General features: G+C 47.7%; 6 protein-coding genes across 6 annotated transcripts; 3 read left to right on the forward strand and 3 right to left on the reverse strand.

Moving 5' to 3' along the window:
• Positions 1–2,010: 2,010 nt before the first annotated feature.
• N7489_008457 (putative APSES transcription factor) lies at positions 2,011–4,264 on the reverse strand (the record flags this gene model as incomplete). Its single annotated transcript, XM_056714207.1, has 4 exons — positions 2,011–3,239; positions 3,274–3,879; positions 3,944–4,130; positions 4,223–4,264. 4 exons carry the CDS (start codon positions 4,262–4,264, stop codon positions 2,011–2,013), a joined length of 2,064 nt encoding a protein of 687 aa, XP_056561829.1.
• A 392-nt stretch (positions 4,265–4,656) lies between these two features.
• N7489_008458 (NADH dehydrogenase [ubiquinone] 1 beta subcomplex subunit 7) lies at positions 4,657–5,093 on the forward strand (the record flags this gene model as incomplete). The annotated part of the gene is made up of 3 exons (XM_056714208.1): positions 4,657–4,708; positions 4,773–4,894; positions 4,989–5,093. 3 exons carry the CDS (start codon positions 4,657–4,659, stop codon positions 5,091–5,093), a joined length of 279 nt encoding a protein of 92 aa, XP_056561830.1.
• A 1,397-nt stretch (positions 5,094–6,490) lies between these two features.
• N7489_008459 (glutamate--cysteine ligase) lies at positions 6,491–8,841 on the forward strand (the record flags this gene model as incomplete). Its single annotated transcript, XM_056714209.1, has 7 exons — positions 6,491–6,501; positions 6,558–6,630; positions 6,692–6,757; positions 6,824–6,966; positions 7,019–7,144; positions 7,198–7,783; positions 7,834–8,841. The coding sequence occupies 7 exons, from the start codon at positions 6,491–6,493 to the stop codon at positions 8,839–8,841; spliced, it is 2,013 nt and encodes a 670-aa protein (XP_056561831.1).
• Positions 8,842–9,042: 201 nt separating this feature from the next.
• Positions 9,043–9,519, reverse strand: N7489_008460 (uncharacterized protein; the record flags this gene model as incomplete). The annotated part of the gene is made up of 1 exon (XM_056714210.1): positions 9,043–9,519. One exon carries the CDS (start codon positions 9,517–9,519, stop codon positions 9,043–9,045), a length of 477 nt encoding a protein of 158 aa, XP_056561832.1.
• Positions 9,520–10,418: 899 nt separating this feature from the next.
• N7489_008461 (uncharacterized protein) lies at positions 10,419–12,242 on the forward strand (the record flags this gene model as incomplete). The annotated part of the gene is made up of 4 exons (XM_056714211.1): positions 10,419–10,679; positions 10,734–10,920; positions 10,978–11,598; positions 11,650–12,242. 4 exons carry the CDS (start codon positions 10,419–10,421, stop codon positions 12,240–12,242), a joined length of 1,662 nt encoding a protein of 553 aa, XP_056561833.1.
• Positions 12,243–17,388: 5,146 nt separating this feature from the next.
• On the reverse strand, positions 17,389–19,077 carry nsdD (GATA-type sexual development transcription factor NsdD; the record flags this gene model as incomplete). The annotated part of the gene is made up of 4 exons (XM_056714212.1): positions 17,389–17,601; positions 17,692–18,009; positions 18,151–18,988; positions 19,046–19,077. The coding sequence occupies 4 exons, from the start codon at positions 19,075–19,077 to the stop codon at positions 17,389–17,391; spliced, it is 1,401 nt and encodes a 466-aa protein (XP_056561834.1).
• Between the last annotated feature and the right edge of the window lie 988 nt (positions 19,078–20,065).

Below are 20,065 nucleotides of genomic sequence, written 5' to 3' on the forward strand. Positions count from 1 at the left end.
CAACGTTTTTCCTCAGGGGGGCGGAACTAATCGGAGCTATTTGCAAAGTGGATAAATGCTTTTTTGGGAGTTTTCCATGAAACAAGAAGAGCTGCAGAGAAAGAAGGAATGCAGAGGGAGGGGGGAAAGGAAAAGAAAGAATCGAAGATTAGATGGAGGGTTGTGAGAGAAGAAGAAGAAGAGAGAGAGATTGACGATGGTGGATGGCCTAGGCGGGGATTGTTGCCTGGTTCCCAAGGCAGTAACCGAACACAATAGGCCCAAAGAGTACTAGCGTCTTTTTTCTCTAGACACAATCGCTTCAAGAGGGAATCTCAACGGAGACTCACTTAGATATCTTCTTTTATTCTGTTCTCATATTTGGGGGAAACAGGGGTAATTCAAGCTTTTTCAGGTTTACCTATACTCTAGGCAGTATCCTCTTCTTCTGTCTGACTGCCTGATCATAGCTGACAGCATCACAGAAGAAGACCTATTGGGGAGATCTGACTGGCTTGTTCTGTTGACCAATAAGCGACACACCCAGCCCTGAAGGGATCCCCCCATCACATCCCCAGGCAAATCATTGGCTGTTGGCCACTAGCGGCGCGACGTGGCTGCCATCGACGCCTGACAATGCCCCTGGAGCCGCTCGTCACTGATGCCAAGCTGCAGGCGCCAGCCAATGGGTTTACCTGGACTTTGTTTGCTTCTCATTCATAACTCAATCAGGTCTCATCATCATTGTCACAACCCTGTTCATCGTATTCTACAATGAGGGTGAATTCTACATGTAGTATAGCGTGTCTTCTCAGGTTCGTCACTCTCCTGCTCTTTAGCACATATAGGCGTGTCTCTGTTGGTTTCTACAATATCCTCACTGGCTTTGTCCCCTTATCGCCTTCGATCTCCCCTTAAAGCTGTGAGATGATCAGGAGCGTAGGAACTGCCTCACAGACCATATGTGATTTTGAGCGGCTTTTGATCTATAAAGTGCAACAAGCGCTTGAAGCCCGGCAAAATGTCAACAAAACCCAGCTAAAATCATGGAGGCAAGAAAATGGCTGAATATTGTGTATCAAATTGTTGCGGAGTAGAAATCTATAGTAGACTCTTCAATCCTCATCACATTCTTTCTTGCGATAGACTGCATATGATAACATGTGATGTGATATACATAGGGGCCAATATCTTATGGAAGACCTTGAATAAGCTTGACCCCGGCTCAGTAAGAAGATGGTACCTTCCTATTAGCTTATGAACCAAGGCTTGAATGCATGAATCCAATGGAATATCATCTTGTTCATTGACAACCTTGGAATTCGCGGACTTTTTGGTCGGCGGAAGAGATGGCACTACAACGATATAGAACACGCGAGGGATGAACTTGTACCGTAGCGTCTTTCAGAGATCACATATAGGGCTCTAGTGATATAATCTGGTGGAATTGCGCAGACTACATAGGAAACTGTCTAGTAAGATCGTACCATAGAAGCTAACATGATTATCGTTTATGACGGGCCATGAAGATCTGGATTATCAATTGCAGAATTTCGCGCAAACGCTGGTATAAACCACGCCTTTTGCCATCGTAAATGAATCATACATGTATAACGTACATCTCATCTCAGCCCCTCCTGGCTTAGTATTTCGCATCTCGCCCGTTAGGGAATCGGGAACCGCTGCCCCCACGTTGTATGTACAATGTACAACCGTTCTTATGGTCTGTACAGACACATATGAAAAAGAGATAGACAGTCTGTGCCCGCATATCTGCTTGCGGGTCAGAATGCTAGTCAGATGGAGAATGGGGCCCAGAATCACAGCTACCTGAGTAGGCAAGTTGCTGTTGAGCCATCGGAACATGAAGAAAGGTTAAAACAATGGATATGAAGAAAAGATAGAAAAGAAAAGAAAAGAAACGATGAAGGTGCGGGGTATCTGCTGGCTGAAATAGTGTGCCAGAGGAAAATCAATGAATCATGAAATATAATCAAACATGGAGCCCATGGGTCTGCGACCTTGAGGTAGCTAAGCATCCACTGGGACACTGGGTCCAGGGTGAGTGGCCGACTCATTCTGGGATGGTAATCGTCGATGACCTAGTTCCGGAGTGGTGCCCTTGCCGTTCATTCGGTCAAATTCCAACGTTTCAGCCAACTCCGCAGCCATAGGGTCCAGATCCTCTTCTTTAAGTCCGGTCGCCAGAGCCACCAGCTTGCGGTGCATATCGAACTTGGTGCTCACACCCGCATCCGCTGTTTGTTGGGCTAAGTCTTTGATAGCATTGCGACGTATCTTCTGCGCAGAGCAGAGCTCTTCAGCGAGTCGATACCTTGCCATTAACTCATCTTGCTCAAAGGACGCCGGCGTAGGTTTTGGTACCTCTGTGACAGCAAACTGTTCAGCCAACCGAACATGCTGGATTTGCTCCAGAAGGGACTCATAGCTTGCGCGCAGTCTTTCGTATCGACCAGCCTGGTCGTCATTGCGCTCATGCTCGGCCTCCTTAGCCGCCAATGCAGAGAGTTGCTTCTGAATCTTCTGGCGGTCGGATTCCAATTGCTCATATAACGCTTCAGGATTAGCGACATCATTGGAATCTTGCTGGTTGATTTTTGAGTTTCCATAGGTCACAGCAAGCTTTTTATTAGCCTCAGCCATGATCGCTCCAATCTTGGAGAGGAGCTCAGACGTCGCAGAGGCATCCGGGATTGGGGCAACGGACTGTTGATCTGCGCCCACAAGACCAGCTGCTTCAGCATCCATATGTTCATTAGCCATGGTGACGGAGGATGGGGCTGGCGGGATGTCATGATCATGATGTTGAGAACGCTGTGTGATACTGCTAGCGGTTTCCCCTTTATTATTCACCAGATCACCAGCGCGGTGACAGTGCACAAGAAGGATGTTCACTAAGCGAAACGCGCCGTTGCGAGCAGCGACCAAGACAGCGGTGTCTCCATTCTGGTCCTGACATGACAACAACATTTGTATCTCATCTTGCGAACATGTCTTGCATAACTTATCGAGGAGTATTTCGCAATAATAACGTGAGCTCTTCCACTTTCCCTTACTTCGAGTATTCTCTGCAATGTGATGGAAGATAGTTGCACCAAACCAGTCTCGGAAAGAGACAGTATCCAGAAGCATGTCTAAGAGAGCCGGGAACGTTCTCTTTTCGTAATTATTGGTGAACAGAACAGCTCGGACGAGCGGAGTCTCTTCATGCTCCGAAAGAGCCTTGACATTAGCCCCCCCTGTGCAGGAGATCTTGCACAATGCCCAAGTCACCCATCGCACATGCCCAGTGGAGTGCTGTGTTCCCAGAGTCATCAATGGCCCGATCGACTTGGAAATGAGCAGGAGGTTCGGGAGGGGGAATGCGTGTTGCTTCTGGAGCATCACCCACGGTCATGAAATAGTCCAGAAGTTGATCGCCGTAGATTATGTGTTCTTGCTCGCTGATGGACATAGCGGTTGCCTCATCCACTCCACGCTTCCGCTTCCGTCCCCCATGCGACATTTGAAGCATATCCTCGTCTGCGACCATTGATGATGATTCGATAGTAGCGTGTCCAATTGACTCGTTATCATCGAATGCCGCATTTATTTCGTAGGAATCTTGTGGAATGGTTGGGGGACCCATGCTGCGCTGAGGTTGAACAACTTTCATGGATTCTGAAGCTGCCACCGCAGCCGCCGCGGCAGCCGCTGCGGCGGCACGGTTTGCGGCGGCCGATTTCCTCGGTGCCCTAGGTTTAGATGGAGCTGAGGTGTGCTTTGGCGCCGGCGGGGGGCTGTGATCTCCAGCAACATAATCGAAGATCGGGGCTAGCTTTGTAAGGATGTTGTTGCGTTCCGCAAGCTGGCGGCCTTCCGCAAGTGGGATCCAAGTTCCTGTGAGCATTGCCTGTCAGTAATCTGAAGTCTCCCTTCAGGCGTCATACATCCCAATGCATACCCTGATATTTGCCATAGCCTCCTTGAACTTTCTCATGTACCCCCTTCTGGACCTCTCGTTCGAGGATGCGCGTTCGTGCAGGCTTATCAAACCCTGCGGCCTTGAGGATGTGTGTTGCATTGACCCAATCATCCGCTCGCCTTCTCATGACACTGTCAGTGTCAAGCTTGAACTCATACACGGGCACCTGGGTGTGAGAATGTCAGCTGTGGTCGCATTCAACACGGGAAACAATCCCATGACAGGGAGGTGGAAATATTCAATTATAGATATACTTACACTGCTATAGGTAGCAGAGTAGATGCTTTCCATCCCCGCCATAATGTGCGACGCCGTCGGCCGCTGCAATTCAGTAGGTCCCGAAGAGCGATGTAGCAACCACGCACGTTGGAGCCGAAGCGTCACCCGTAGAAGATCCACAAGTTGATTGGTTTAAGAATTCTTCGGCACTCGATGCATTACACGCAATAAAAATCCGGACTGCGAACACAGAGATACGATTCGGTGGAGCTGGGGGTGGCATCCCAAATACGCGCTGGACGCGTAAAGTGCGCACTAGTCCCGTTTCGGAAAGCGGAAGTCTGTCATGTGATCTTGTGTCATGTGATCAATATCGGCCCAGCAGGAACCTCAAACGAGCGGGAATCGCCAACCACGCCGTCCTGCCTCTGTTTCCCCGCTCCCTGCCTTTCCACCCCTCAAATCTTGACAAAATGACTGTCATCGAAACGGTTAAAAGTGCCGTTGGCCTTTCGGAGACCTCCGGTAAGATTCCAAGGCCATTGGCCTACATTCAAAAGCACTAGCAGGAAAGTTAATCAGATTCCAGCAACCCGCCAGGAAATGTCGGAAGCCCGTCTTCCCATGCAATACAGAGATTCATGCGCACACCTGCTGATCCCATTGAACCGATGCCGGCAAGCAGAGTACTACCTTCCCTGGAAGTGTGAGGTACGAGATCCCCCATTTTGATGCTCCAACACAACCCGATTCGACCAGAGCGCTTTACAGAGCTAGCCAGCTAATTTCTCTTCTTTTCCTCTAGGATGAACGACACTCATATGAGAAGTGCCAGTACGAGGAGTTCAAGAAGCGTGTGGCCAAGATGGACGAGCTGCGTGCCGCCAAGGACGGCGCCCGGAGCAACTGAGTGGTGGGGGACTGTTGGTATGCGTGGTCGGTGCTGCTGCTAAAGCAGCAGGAAATGTAAATAAGAGATACACCGAAGCTGCTTTTATGGATTGCCTTTTGGCGTTGGGACCTTTCATCAAAATCGGCCACTTTATTTTCTTTGCCTATCTGAACAACAATTGCATCTGCAACTTGATGCTCTGTTTTACATTGGCTAGGTTGCTACCCAGCATGTTTTCTCAGATCAAGCATGTGCCCATAGACGATTTGTGGTTTGGCATAGTTTGAGCGCATGTAAGCAGATCATCTAGTAACACTTGCAAGAAGAATTATACAACCCTAGGAGTTTGACTGGATTCCTTGGAGTTCCTCGGTGATACACGCGCTAGGATTTTATAGTTCTTTTGGCGACCTTAGCCTGGCAACTTTACTTTAGGCAATCACGCCTTGCTACGGACCACCGATGTAAAACTCGTGAAGCTCTTTTAGGCTGCTTACCTAGTATGTACACCCGTGGACGTCCCCTAGGTTAGACCTTTCGACTAGAACCAAAGCATGTTGCCTAATCAAATACCATTTTCTGCGTCCAGTGATCGTTTAGCCTTTATAAGCTTAAGCTGTAAGTTCCATTGGCTGCATTGCTCCTGATTGGTGTGCACGATACTATGCTAGTTATAGGGACCTACATATAGTATGAATATTGCGTTATATGCAGATTTGGCATAATCGTCAATCATCATTGAATCATATCAATAAGTTCCATTTAGTTGTGATATTTTCTACCGAATATTTCTTCCTGGTACTTTCAAATCTGACTTTCTACCTATTCTGTAGGTATTAATATCTCCATGGTTTAGCTTAGCATGTAGACAATTGAGCATCATTCAAATTCATCTTGGTATTAACTATTGACTGCCCTTTTGTATCTATACAACGCTCGGACCTATGATAGTTAGATGATGATCCTTGAAGACGCAAGTGCAGGGTCTCGTCCCACCAGCCTTTCTATACCGGAGTACTCCAAGTCGAGGGTTTCTGGAATCAAGTCAGATGAGGATATTCCCCGTATAAAACCCTTGATGGAATAACCTTGGAAGTCTCTAGAGAAGGCCGTGACAAATCATGATTAATAATACAAGTCGGAGGTCTGGCAGGGAAATAAAACTCCCGCCGTTATCGCCGCCCCCGCCAGAAAATCGGCCGGCCTCCGAAAAATCCCCCTCATTGCCATTTTCCAGGAACTACGGAGAATCAATTAGAAGGGGGACTATGCGTAGGTCTACATCTGTTTGACTACTCTCGGTTCTTCAACCTTCGGCTCTCCTGTCCACTTTGGGGTTGTCTTGACTCTTTTACCCTATACTTGTGCCTAGGCATTTTGCGTTTGCCAGCTGGGAGACATACATCTTTGACGCAATGGGACTTCTGTATGTCTTCTGAGAGGCTTGATTTGCTATTTCGGAATCCGTCTAATCTCAAGCAGAGCTCTCGGAACAGCGCTGGAATGGCCGGAAGCCAAGACAAAGGCGGGCCAGGTGCGTCAGTGGGGTATCGAGGTATGCCGCATGTGTTCGATTCGTCTAGATCGACAAACCTCGAGGTGTCTGACTTGATTAGCAATTACTTGCCAATTGGCGCAGGGCACGAGGCAAAGAACGCGATGCTCTTCTTTGGGGCGATGAGGTATGTTGTTCCGGCCCGTATAGTTGTTTCCCAGTCACCATCGCTGACTGATATCCTCTACGATAGGTCGAATACCTCGTGGTAGCTCTCGACGACGCGGCGAAGAAATCACGGCTATCTCTAGCCCAGGCTGAGATCCTGAAGTCGCTTGCCAGAGACGAGGAGTTGTGGAAGTCCGGTTCCGGCAAGGGCAGTGAAACTGGGGACCAGTGAGTTGTGATTTAATTTCCGACAGGTACTAGTATATCTGACAACAGTCAGTGAGGGGGAGGATCCGCCGCATTTCCACCCCGAATTTGGAAGGTTCATGTTGGAGGCTACTCCTGGACAGCCTTGGGGAATCGGGTTTAAAGACCTACTCAAGGTGGAGTCTAATATGAAGTGGAGGTGAGCTGTTTTAGCAACACGACTTGACCTAAAATATGCTAATAGCCTCCAAGACGAGAAGTTGCGAAAGCACACATGGCTCCGAATGAAGTCCCCATCACCCTCACAACCTTCCCTCGGTTAGGAACCAAGGATGACTACATCCAGCCATATTATCCCCCGTCTGGACCAGCTCTCCGCTCGCAGTTTGTTCCTGATGAGATTGCCAATCCCCATATCCGATTCCCGACTCTGGCTGCCAATATTCGATCCCGGAGAGGGCGCAAGGTCGAGCTGAATGTGCCTGTTTTCCATGACACAAATACTCCCAGGCCATTCAAGGATCCCACGGTTAACTATGACCTTCATAATTGGCCCGAGGATGACGACGTCCGCAACGGTGCCGCCAAGGACGATCACGTCTACATGGACGCCATGGCATTCGGAATGGGCAGCTGTTGCTTGCAGATAACCTTTCAAGCAAAGAATATGACAGAGGGTAGAAGACTTTATGATCAACTGAGTCCTTTGGGACCCATTCTTCTGGCCCTGACCGCGGCTACACCCATCTATAAAGGCTTCCTAGTGGACACAGACGTGCGATGGAACCAAATTGGTAATGCAGTCGATGACAGGACACGTGAGGAACTTGGCGAAGCTGTAAGTTTTCCGGCATCATACCCCTGGCTCACAGAACTAACCTCCTGCAGCCTATCAAGAACGACCGGTGGAGAATTCCCAAGTCGCGATATGCCTCTAATTCGACTTACATATCTCAGGATCCTCGCCTCCGGAAGGAGTACTTCGATCCCGATCTAGTCGTTGATGAGGATATTAAGAAACGCCTTATGGAGGGAGGAATGGATGATCTACTTGCGACGCACTTTGCACACTTGTTTATCCGTGATCCCTTGGTCATTTTCTCTGAGGATCTTGAAGAACTGGATCTTAACAAGAGTGACCACTTTGAGAACTTACAGTCCACTAATTGGCAGCACATGCGCTTCAAGCCGCCGCCACCTGATAAAGATGATATTGGCTGGAGAGTTGAGTTCCGGTCTATGGAGATCCAAATCACGGATTTCGAGAACGCCGCATTTAGCATTTTCATCGTCCTTGTCACTCGTGCCATCCTGAGCTTCGATCTCAACTTCTACATCCCGATCCAGCGTACTACAGAGAATATGGAGACGGCACACGCTCGCAACGCTGTTCTTGATCGGAAGTTCTGGTTCCGCAAGGACCCCTTCCCTCGCAGGGTGCCCAGAAGCGCACAACAGTCGACGAACGGCAGCACCTTCTCATCCACGGCATCCTCTGCTGTGAACACCCCGCCTCCATCTCCTCCTCTTGGTCCCGTTGAGATGGAGTTTGATCTCATGACAATTGACGACATTGTGAATGGATGCGCAGACGGATCATTCCCGGGACTCATCCCGCTTGTGGAGTCCTACCTCAACAGTGTCAATGTTGACGTCGAGACGAGGTGTTTCCTGGCCAGCTATCTTGATTTGATTCGCAAGCGAGCCGACGGAACCCTTTGGACTGGGGCTCGTTGGATGCGTGAGTTTGTAGCCAAGCATCCTAGCTACAAGCAGGACAGTGTTGTCTCCGAGGGGATCACCTACGATCTAGTGAAGGCCGTCGAGGAAATGACTGTCAAAGAGGGCAAAAAGGGATCAGTTGGATGGGAACTTCTCCGGGGCAAAACGGTCTAGACCAGAGGCATCTACACACATCCACACACGCGCACACACACACATACACATACAACTAGATATCCAGAGTGTGAGCATGTATGACGGAAACTTGAAATAATTTGCACATATTCATGACAATTCGAGGCAGCCTTCCTTGTCACAGCATCTGATGGATTTTAATTTTCTCATTTCTTTTAAGTGTCCCTCCAACCAAAGTACTCATTCCAGCAACATTTCCTCCTCAGTCGGCAACCGACAGGAGTCCGCCAGCCCCGTCACCTTCCATTCACCGTTGAGCTTATGCAAAACGAAAAGTTCGACACCAACATGATCCACAACGCCGTTAATCTTTGCCCGGAATGGCGCCCACACGGCGGCCAAGTTCAGGCTTCCTGTCTCGTGCACCTTCACCTCGGGATCCCAGATACGCTCATCGATATCGTCTTTGAGCCCAGCAACATGTTCAACGAACGAACCAATCGTACAGAAGCGCAGGGAAGTGGGAGATGGAGGCGAGAGTGTCATTCCTCCTGCTCGGACACAGTGTTTCTCGAAATCGGCGCGCGACTTGCTGCTCAGTGCTGCGAGGAAGCCTTGCGTGACTGCAATAATGGCGGCTGTTTCCTCGGATTCTAGTTGGATTGCTGGCCCAGCGCGAGGGCGGGTTGGTAATGACCGGCACATTGCTGATGGCATGATTTAGTTGGAAGGCATCAAGTCGAAATAATCATTATAGTGGGAGACCGTCTTGTTATATCTTCTATCTTCTTTTCCACGAGCAAACAACTAGATGTACATGTGTACCTACGTATGTACATGGTCACTATTTATTCCACTGCTGTTACCGTTACAGTGCCTATCGGGTCTATGGTTTCGGTCTGTTACACTCTTGTCTAACTTTGTCCGATTCAGAATTTCAGGAACCTTGCGATCTTGCTGTCATACAAGGGTAAATGCTTCGTGTCACGCTTATTTGGTGCTTGGTCCGGATTTCCATCCCTTTTTGGACTTGATTCTTGTGTTACTATCAGAGGGCATGTGGCAGCTGCTAGACTACCAGACCCGTTGATGATATATTGGGTTTGTATCTCCTTTTGGCGTGTCTCAAAACGTCCCAATAGATTCAATATAAACCTATTAGCACTCACTTACCTCGGCCAACGCAAAAGCTTCGGTTAATCTTCGGATTGATCAACGTGGCTTATGACCAAAACAGGCAATCGTCCGTCAAACTTTTGAGAAAATGACGATGAAACTCAATATCCCGGGACATCCTGAAGGGATATTGGTGGATGAATAGGCTTAGGCCATCCCACCTGCCCATTTCTTGTCATCCGGATACTACTCCAATATAGCCTATTATTCCGACTTGCTATGTATCTTGTTTTTACAGCATGACCGGAGCACATATCAGCCGTTCACATCTACCGAGTGTCGATCATAACCATTTAGGCGATTATGGGGCTTCCCCGCAACACATCCCCAGACTTCCGATAATGACGATATGTGTACTAATCCGGAGTATATAAATGGAACGTAAACCGACACACGATGAGAGGACCAGTGTGGGCAAGAGTGTGTTTATTTATATTATTATGATTGGATTTGCGACCAGCTTTCTACTATGGACAGCAGTCCATGCTGTCCCTACCAAGTCATCTCCCACAGTGGCAGTGCGCAATGGAACCTATACTGGAGTGCGAAGCTCAACGTACAACCAGGATTTCTTCCTGGGGATGCCTTATGCCCAGCAGCCAGTGGGTAATCTGCGCTTTACTGTACCGCAGTCATTGAATGAGAGCTGGGATGGTACACGCGATGCGACACAGTACTCGGATATCTGTGTTGGATATGGTGTAAGTACAAACTTCCCTGTGTTCTAGGATGATTCGTACCAACGCGGAAATTAGACGGACTCTATTTGGTATCCTCAGTCAGAAGCATGTCTTACCCTGAACGTAATCCGGGGTTCATCCACCAACAAGGACTCGAAACTTCCCGTTGGAGTGTGGATTCATGGAGGTGGGTTTTATCAAGGCTCTGGGGCTGATGAGCGTTACAACATGTCTGAAATTGTGGAAAACTCGTATCAAATTGGTAGGGTTCTCGCACTCCTTTGGCTACTTGGAAGCCTGGTCTAACTAGAATTCCAAGGCAAACCGTTCATCGCTGTCACGTTGAACTATAGACTGTCAGCGTGGGGCTTTATAAGCTCGAGTCAGGTCTCCGGCAGCGGAAACACCAATCTTGGATTGAGAGATCAGAGGCTGGCGCTTCAATGGGTCCAGGAGAACATCGGCGCCTTTGGCGGCGATCCCGAGAAAGTCACCATATGGGGCGAGTCAGCAGGTGCCATGTCAGTGGGATATCACCTTACAGCATACAATGGACGGGATGACAAGCTGTTCCGGGCTGGCATCATGCAGTCTGGTGGGTCAATAACCGCCAGTGCGGGGAATTACACGACGTTCCAATCAAAATACAACACATTGGCCTCCAAGGTAGGCTGCTCGAATGTCGTGGATTCATTGCAGTGTCTTCGTGGAGTACCATTCGAGACCCTTAACGCTGCTCTAAATGGCACGGAGGGCATCTCTGACTACAACTTCTCGCCGGTCGTGGACGGGGACTTCATTCCGAACTGGGGTAGTATCCAACTGAACAAGCATGCATTCGTGAAAGTTCCCATCATGTCGGGCAGCAACACGGACGAAGGGACATCTTTCGGACCAACGGGGATCAACACCACAGAGCAATGGTATCAATACTTAACAGGTATGTATACAAGTTGTTCTACGCTACCGTCTCAGCAGCTAACCCGTCCAGATGGCGGATTAAACTTTCAAACACCCCCCTCTGTCGCCAAACGTATCCTCGAACTCTACCCCGATGACCCATCGCAGGGCATTCCAGCATATCTCGGAGATCAGCGCGTGCCTTCAAACGGCCACCAATGGCGCCGTACCTCAGCCTTTGCAGGTGACTACGCTATGCATGCCAATCGGCGGCGACAATGCGAAGCATGGGCCGAGACATCAACCCCAGCATACTGCTATCGGTTCAACGTGCGGTCGGCAGATGTGCCACCCCTTTCGGGTGTGACTCATTTCGAGGAGGTATCATTTGTGTTCCACAACCTTGCGGGGATTGGATATCACTACGGCAAGCCGTTTGCCGGGGTACCGCAGTCATACATTGACCTCAGTTCTATGATGACGAGCATGTGGGCATCTTTTATCCACGACCTCGATCCAAACCCGGGTGTCGTGGATGGATCTGTGCACTGGGATTCTTATTCCACGAGCGATCCCGTTGATCTATGTTTCAATGCTAATACTACCAGTCATATGGAGGCTGATACATGGCGCAAAGACGGGATCGACTATATCAACTCGGTTGCGCAGGCTTTTTGGCGGTAGAAGTCGTGGTTGCACTGTAATTATGGTACCTGGGTAGAGTATACAGTCTACATACAGTAAGCTTACAAGTCAATCCATTGGTGGGAATTCGACCCGAGATCCAGGTGCGAACCAAAGGTATCGAACCATGGATCCCTCGGTCCAAATCCACCTACCACGCGGGTATTGCATCACTGCCCAGGTGGATCGGAGTCAAATTACGCCAAGAAACTAGTAGATACTTCCTCTTTAATATCGAAAAATTAAGACACGTAATCTAGATATTGCATGGTGACAGAAACATAAAAAGTGTCTGCCTCGGCTATTCCAGTTATTGTCGAGCTGGAGCCGCGTGTAATCTATAAATGTCCCGTTAGGCTCACTAAAACTGCAGATCGATATCGAGATTCAATTCCGCCGATCGATTATATAGACAAGCTTTGGAGCACTCGTATCCCGGAACCATGGTTGCCTTCCTCCCGTACTCTCTGGAAGATTCAATAACTATATTTTTGTCTTCCTAGATCCATATGTCTCACCCAGTTAGACACAGTTACAGTCATATACTTTGTACATACGGAGTGCATAGTTCATGCTCCGTACATGGAGACCTTGATAAGTGGGTCGCTGAAAGGTCCATTCACAGCTAGTATATTGGTTGTATGCACATCTCGCCTCTAGTTGTTCCACTCCAGGCGCTTATCGCGCAGATCCCATCAAAAAGCAAAACCATGCCAGACGAACCATGCCGTCTCCACAGCTACTCCGTACATGAACTAGCAGTTCCGATTTACGACATACATTGACTGCGTGTGAGATCTCACCGGACTCGCATGGAGAATGGGCATATCAGAATGGATCGGACGCGTGACGTGGCCAGAGCGTGTAAATTCACTCGAGACACAGCCCACGGAGGATCTCACATGCCGATGACTCCGATACAATACCTGCTCACCCCTTTTTATGGTGGGTACCAGTTGTACTTCATTCCAACGCTCACCGCCTCGATTGCAGCGCTTGCTTGGGGCCAATCTCAGATCGCAGGTGGGGGGATGCTTGCTTGAGCAAGGATCGCCTGCACCTGTGGACCGCATCAACAAGATCGGGTGGGGCTGAAATTCTACGATTTGAAACTTTCATGCAAGACTAGTGATTTTTATTAAAATGGTTGCCTCCTTTTTCTAATGCGACCTGGCCGAATCAAAACATACAGTGTATGCATCTTCCTGCAAGCCATCTCGTACATCTCGCGGGAGATCTCGGACGCTCGATCTGGGATTTCGGGCAGATGCAGTTCTCTCGATCTCAGGGAGGATGCAGACTTGAATTATTGGAAAAAGTCTGCGTAGCTTGCAGTACATTCTACTTGGATGGTACAATATCTCCCTATCTGTTTACCCAAATATTGGATGTATTACACGAAATACACAGATCATCAAAAACCAAAAGAAACGAAGCCAAGATTGAAATACAATAGTCGGACCCAGTCCGCAGGTAGGCTAATTCGATCTCCACCCACAATCTCCTACTATTGGCTCCAGTCAGATAGACTTTCCCACCAAGAACGGTATTTCCGGTCAGTCGATTCAATATGTCAGCCACGAAGTCAGCCAGATCCAGTTTCACCCGGAAACAACCGGTCGTTGGGCGAATCAAAAATCTAAACGAAACGAAAGGAGTTTGGCCGGGGTTAAACTCCATCCAATTAGAGTAAAGTTAGCTGATTTCCAGATTAATTAAGTTTCTGCGAGAGTTTGTGAAGAAGATGATCGTGACATTTTTTACTAAATGACTTGGGAGTACAACATACCGGAAACACATACCTACATACGGAGTAGGGTGCTGAACTTGGTGTTTCGGATAGATCCGCTGCAGTTGGTAATGTAATGTCTGGCTTTAGGTAAATATTAATGCAATAATATAGAAATGCGCATGAGTGCTAATGCAAGTCCGTTATTTCGGTCTTTCACGGCGAAGTCCGATCGTCTATATTGTACACAACATACTGATTACTACCTAAGCAATAGCATGCTACCATATACTACAACCAGCTAAGACAGGGAAGACAGAAAGAAGAAAAGAACATGAACCTTATGCTCCACTCAGGCTGTTCCATCCCTAACTTGGCATGCTCGGCATGGCGCGGGAGGGCTGAGAGCCTGATTCAAATACCGATCTACGAGTACGGAATACGGAGTACCACTGCGCGCCTTTTAGCTCCTGGCAATCTGCCACAAGGTTAGGTCGCGTGGACCTTCGCAGGAATACACCGCCATTTTTATTCCAAACAGAGTTCTGACCGCAGAAACCGTCGCCGTCGTCACCGCGCCCCGCAACGAACAGTTCGCAGTTCGCCGCAGCAAACTATTTAATGCGATCTATACGATCTCACAAGATAGAGTTTGTGTCGGCCACCGATCCAAGGCTTATAGGCCGCACAGCACAAGCCTACGGATGATCAACAGCGTTATAGGCAGATTATTCTAATACATATGGAGTACTATGTAGGTAAGTATAGCCAAAAGGGTGATCATAGAACTTCCAGAAATTATTATTAGCTCGTGGAGTGATATTCCTTTTCCGTCCATATACGGAGTACGCTTTTCACTTTCTCGGTTATCTGCCGAAGCTCATTCGGCAATGTTGTCCAAGCGCGATAAATGGATACGCGAAAGTTCACTAGCCCTTTTTCCTTCTCTATGATCCTCCGGTACGAGATGGAGATGCTCATGGAGATCCGAAGGGTCCATTGCGCCACATACGAGTTATGGTGCTATTATGGTGCCACCCATCTCTTTACCGTATGGGGCCTGCCGCCTAGAAGAAAATAGTCTCTGGGAAACAGCGTACAAAAACTGCCGTGTGGCTTTGTCGGCCGTGTCTCGGCCATGTCTCGGGCGAGTCAGGAAGATGCTAGAAAACAGTGGAAATGAAGGTCGCTGGGACAAGAGAATCGGTTCGAGTCCATATGCCATTATGTGGCAAGGAGTATCATGCCATATCGTTTGTACTCCGTAGGATACTCCGTGGAGAGAATGTAACATGAAGAGCCCCAGGTGTCCACCTCCTACTTTAGGGGCCCCGGGGGCTTTGGGGGATAAGTCAGCACGCCCCAAAACGGAAATTGCATTCCATGGGTCTTTCCAAGATTGGCTCTATGCCACGTTTTGCCTTTTCGGCTTAATTTCCGAAGTTTGTTTCTCCTTTTTGGGTCTATACCTAGATAGATCTATAGAAAGATAGATCTATAGAAAATATTACTTAGTAGCCTACACAATTGTTGTAGTAGGCAAAATTAAGAAGCCAAAGAACGTTGGTACAGGGTACGGCTAATGGCATGATCCTCACAGGGATAGGCGAACGTGGGATCCGGGATCTGGGATCTCGATCGATTCGGGGTTTGCCAACCCTGCTAGCTTCTTTCCTCAGAATGTACGAATTATCATGGCAAATAATATTCCGACATTGTCACTCACATACCCCACCCATTAAAAGTAAACAAAAGGAATGAGAAAACAAAGGAACCCCAAATTGATCGACTTTTACGTATACTAACAAAGTCAAATGCTCTAAGTGAGTCTAGTGAGCATAGCCCCGGACAGACTATGGAAACTCTCCAAACTATCGGAATGGGAACACCTGCCGATTCCTCCGAACATGGGTTCCCCATATGGACTCATGAACTACAGTATCTAAGCTGTCAATCTCGACAATGACAAATCTTAAGACACGGCTTTTTGATCCACCTATTACATACCTAGGTACCTAGGTACCTTACATACAATGTACGGTCCACTGGAATGTGGCGGTCTGTAAATAAGGCTACCAGAAGATCGCATAAAGTATTAAATTTGATATAGATATTATGTCACATTATAGTATAGTAGAATCTTACCTGTATATTGGTTGATATTCACTGGGTTATGCACTAGAGATATTCTGTATTTAATATGCATTTAATCTAAATTTAATTCTGAGATCGCATGTCCGATTCTCCGATCCCGATCCGAATACTCCGTAGATCAGATCTGATTATCCAAACACAAATACTTGCAGCGAATCTTGGAATGATCGCACGCCAACCCCGCTAGTCGAATCGGCCAAACTAATTCTTAGTCGAGCTATTGGTTGTTTTTCCTCGCTCCGTAGAGGATTTCCCTCTGAAAGGAACCTTGGAAGGAAAACCTTGAAAGTTCGAATAATCGGGTTCCACCATACTCCGTACAATATATTGAAGATCTGAAACCCGCTTCCAAATTAAATAAATTACGAACTCCATTAATATTAATATCCCATTTATTAGCCCATTGGCATGTACCAATATCTATTGTACAGCGAATCGGGCCTTGTAAAACAGCCAAGAGATCATGCCATATTTCCCATTGCCACAATGCATGTGGCCAATACCCATTAAGAGAATGAACTGCAATCAGAAAAGAAATATTCGAGGTCATGCCATATGGGCGTAGATATCCATGGATAATTATAGATAAATAAAGTTGGCCCGGAACCGCATTCGGTACCGAGCCCCTGCGGCGAAGTTTTACGGCCGAGACTACATGTGGTGACTGGATTTGTAAAGTTGAGATTTTGATATTCAATTGGTATTGCCATCCGAACAATCTTCCATTTCCACTTGAAGGATAAAAGAAAGTGTCATAAAACCTTGATCGAATATGAAATATCGACTAGGAACCATAAATGTAACGCTGAATGAGACACGATCGTACACACATCATATCAGGGACATACTCGAACAGAACAGTTCAGGGAACGAAATAAATGCAGGGTATAAACCAATAACGGCATTGGACCGGAACAGTAAGAAGGTAAAAGAGGGAAAAGGAAGAAAAAAGAAAAAAAGAAAAAACCAGAAAAAGCAACCAGTTTCAGAAAGGCCAATGGCTATTGAATCATCAAAGGGGGAATATCTATGCTGAAGCCGTTTTTCTCCCAGTACCTTGGAAGCTGTTGGGGGGTATTATATAGAGCACCGAGTAGGGAAGGTCCCAAAATAAATAAAAAAGATCACAAAGGGAAGACATAAAAATCAGAGAAGATGCCGAACAGGGAAAAGATAGCAGAATTCCCAAAGTAAAATGGCCACTGAACTCCGTTTGCCTTCTATTTCCCACCTTTTTCAACGCCACATGAAAAGAAAAGAAGCTTAATGACTGGTTGGTGAGGCGGAGTTGAGAACCGACTTGGGCTTCAGATTTGAACCCATACTTACCGCCTTGTGAGCGCCCATCTTGCGCGTCAGCTTGGCGTAATGTAGACCGCAGGCGTTACACAACGTCCGGGCACCATCTGGGCCCCGACGCCATTCTGGTGTTTCGGCTCGGTTACAGCTGTGGCAACGACCAGGAGGGGCCGCCTTCTGTAAAACGGGGGTTAGCCAAACACATTCAAGGGTGTGGGGGTGGATGACAAGGTGTCAATCCAGGGGAAACGAGAGTCCAGAACTTACTCCACGCCGTTTCTTTGGGTCTGCGCCTGCAAAACCGCCCGTGCCTTTGAACTCTTCTTGGTACATCGCCATGTGGTCATCTTCGGTCTTGAACGCCTTCCGCTGCGCCATCTGTTCGGCCAGAGCCTGTTCTTGGTTCACCACGGCTGTACGTATCCGAATCAGGGCATCTTGGTTCCGCCGTTGCATATGGAGCATGTCCTCCACCTCATTTAGCGAGGGGAGGGACCCTAATAGCGGGCCAGAACGCTGTGTCTGATGTGCACGAGCCGCGTAGTGCCGTGAAAAGTCCAGGGTTCGCGTACTTAAGTCGGCAATCTGGTCCACAATGTCAGCCCACATGTAATTTCCGGAGATTTGAATTTGACAAGCCATTGATCAATTTTGTCCCATGTGGTCCAAAAATAGAAATGATGGTCAAGCCATTCGAAGAAAGGGAAGAAAAAGGAAAATCCATACCTCATTCAAAGATGTCTCCACATCGTAGATGTCAAGATGTCGTTTTCCAGAGTCGCTATGGGGAGGACCTGGTCGACCCACAAACCCACCTTTGACTTCTTCCACACGTGGTGCCCCCATGTAGGGACGATCGTAGGGAGGAGGGTATGGGTGGCCGGACTGAGATTGGAAGGAGTAATTCGGAGGGAAATGGCCGTAACCATTAGGCGAAGCCACGCTACCGGCGGAGGTTGGCGCACTGTACTCATACCCAGATGAATTTTGCGATTCAACCGAGGTGATACCTGTCTTGGCGCTCTGTGTAGGGGATTTGCCGGTGCTGAGGGAGTGGAGTGAAGGGTTACGCGAATCTTGTGTGTTGATAGAGGTGAGACTGGAGCGCGATGTATCCTGCAGCTGAGGTTGATGAGGGTAACCGGGCTCCCGCATTAAGGGCCCCGTCGGTCCATTGGAAAAGGGATTGGGTGGTCCAGCTGGACCTTCTGCGCTCGGTCGTCCGACGAGATGTGAAGGCGGCGCAGGGTGTGCGGATTGTGGTGGTTGAGCGAAGGTAGATGCAGGGTATGGGAGAGGATTGTCATTTCCAAGGGCCTCGTGGATTGATGGGAGGGATTGCCTTGGAGTGTGTTTTTCCTTTTCATCTTCAAGGGTGCGACGTGTATCCGGCGACGAGATGTACCCTGGTGGTGCATTCGACGCGTAGGAGTAAGGCAGGGGTTGTCCGGTGTACATGGCGTTGGGACTCATCAGAGGAGTTGGAGAACCAGTGCTTGAAGGGTGTCTCGAGGTGTATCCCGATCCGTCTTTCCCTAGGAAACCTATCGCGGGTAAAGGGTCTCTGTGAATCGAAGCTTGGTCAGCAATGGAAGACTGCCAGTGAGCTCGCAAGACCAACCTGTGCCTAGATGCGGCTTCCAAAGACCCCATCACGTTGATAAATAAATCCCCCGGAATAAAACAAAGTTCAACGGAGGTCGCCTGAAAGTCGCCTTCTCGTGCGACAAGGGAAAAGTGTTCCACCTGTTCGTGCCGAATGTGATGGAAAAGAGGCCCAGATCCCAAGATCCAACCGATCCAAAGATCCCGGGGGGCGTTGGAAGCTGTGGCGTTCAGATGGAGCCCGAGTAACCCAATGAGTTAACCAGCAATTACCTCTCTTTCCTTTTCTTTCTTTGCCTGTCTCTTCTCTTCTTTTTTTCCCCCAAGTCAAAATTAATCAAACTTAGGAAAGAAAATAAAGAGGGAGAGAGAAATAGATAGAGAGGAAGAATAAAATAAACCCCTCCAACACAAAAAAGTCTCGTAAAACCTTGATCAAAACCAAAAAAAGAAAAAGGAAAAAAGAAAAGTCAAGATCGCAAACGCAAGGGATATAAAGCGTGGAAATGGGAATGTCAATCCAAATATGAAAGCACGAGGTGGAATGGGGATAAATATAAAAGACACCTTAAGAGAGGGGAAAAGCCAAAAAACCAAAAATCAAAGGGGATCGAGGCTACTTCATTTCGGGCTTTAGATTGAAAACGGGAAGCTTAGAGAGGAGTACAGGAAGTTAATGTTTTTTTATTATTTTTATTTTTATTTAATTTTGCTATCAAAATATAAATATATAAATAATAAAAAGAGAGAAAAGAGAAAAGAGAAATTTAAATTTAAAAATAAAATAAAAATAAAAATAAAAAAGATCAAATAAAACCATAAAACCTTGGAATAGATCGAGATCCGAACAGGGGGAAAATTACTGCGAAATTGCCAGATCGTCATAACCTGGTTTTATTTACAAGGCAAATTACCAACTGCGGGTCATCGGGATCATACCTATCACTAGTTAGGCTTTTTGTTGTAGGTCTTTAGTTGATATCTCAGTGGAGACGAATAATTACAGATAGTTTTCTTTATAGTATATGGAGTACTC

The sequence above is a fragment of the Penicillium chrysogenum genome, assembly GCF_028827035.1.
Source record: "Penicillium chrysogenum strain IBT 35668 chromosome Unknown utg000005l_segment0_segment0, whole genome shotgun sequence".
In the NCBI taxonomy this organism is placed as follows: Eukaryota; Fungi; Ascomycota; class Eurotiomycetes; order Eurotiales; family Aspergillaceae; genus Penicillium; species Penicillium chrysogenum.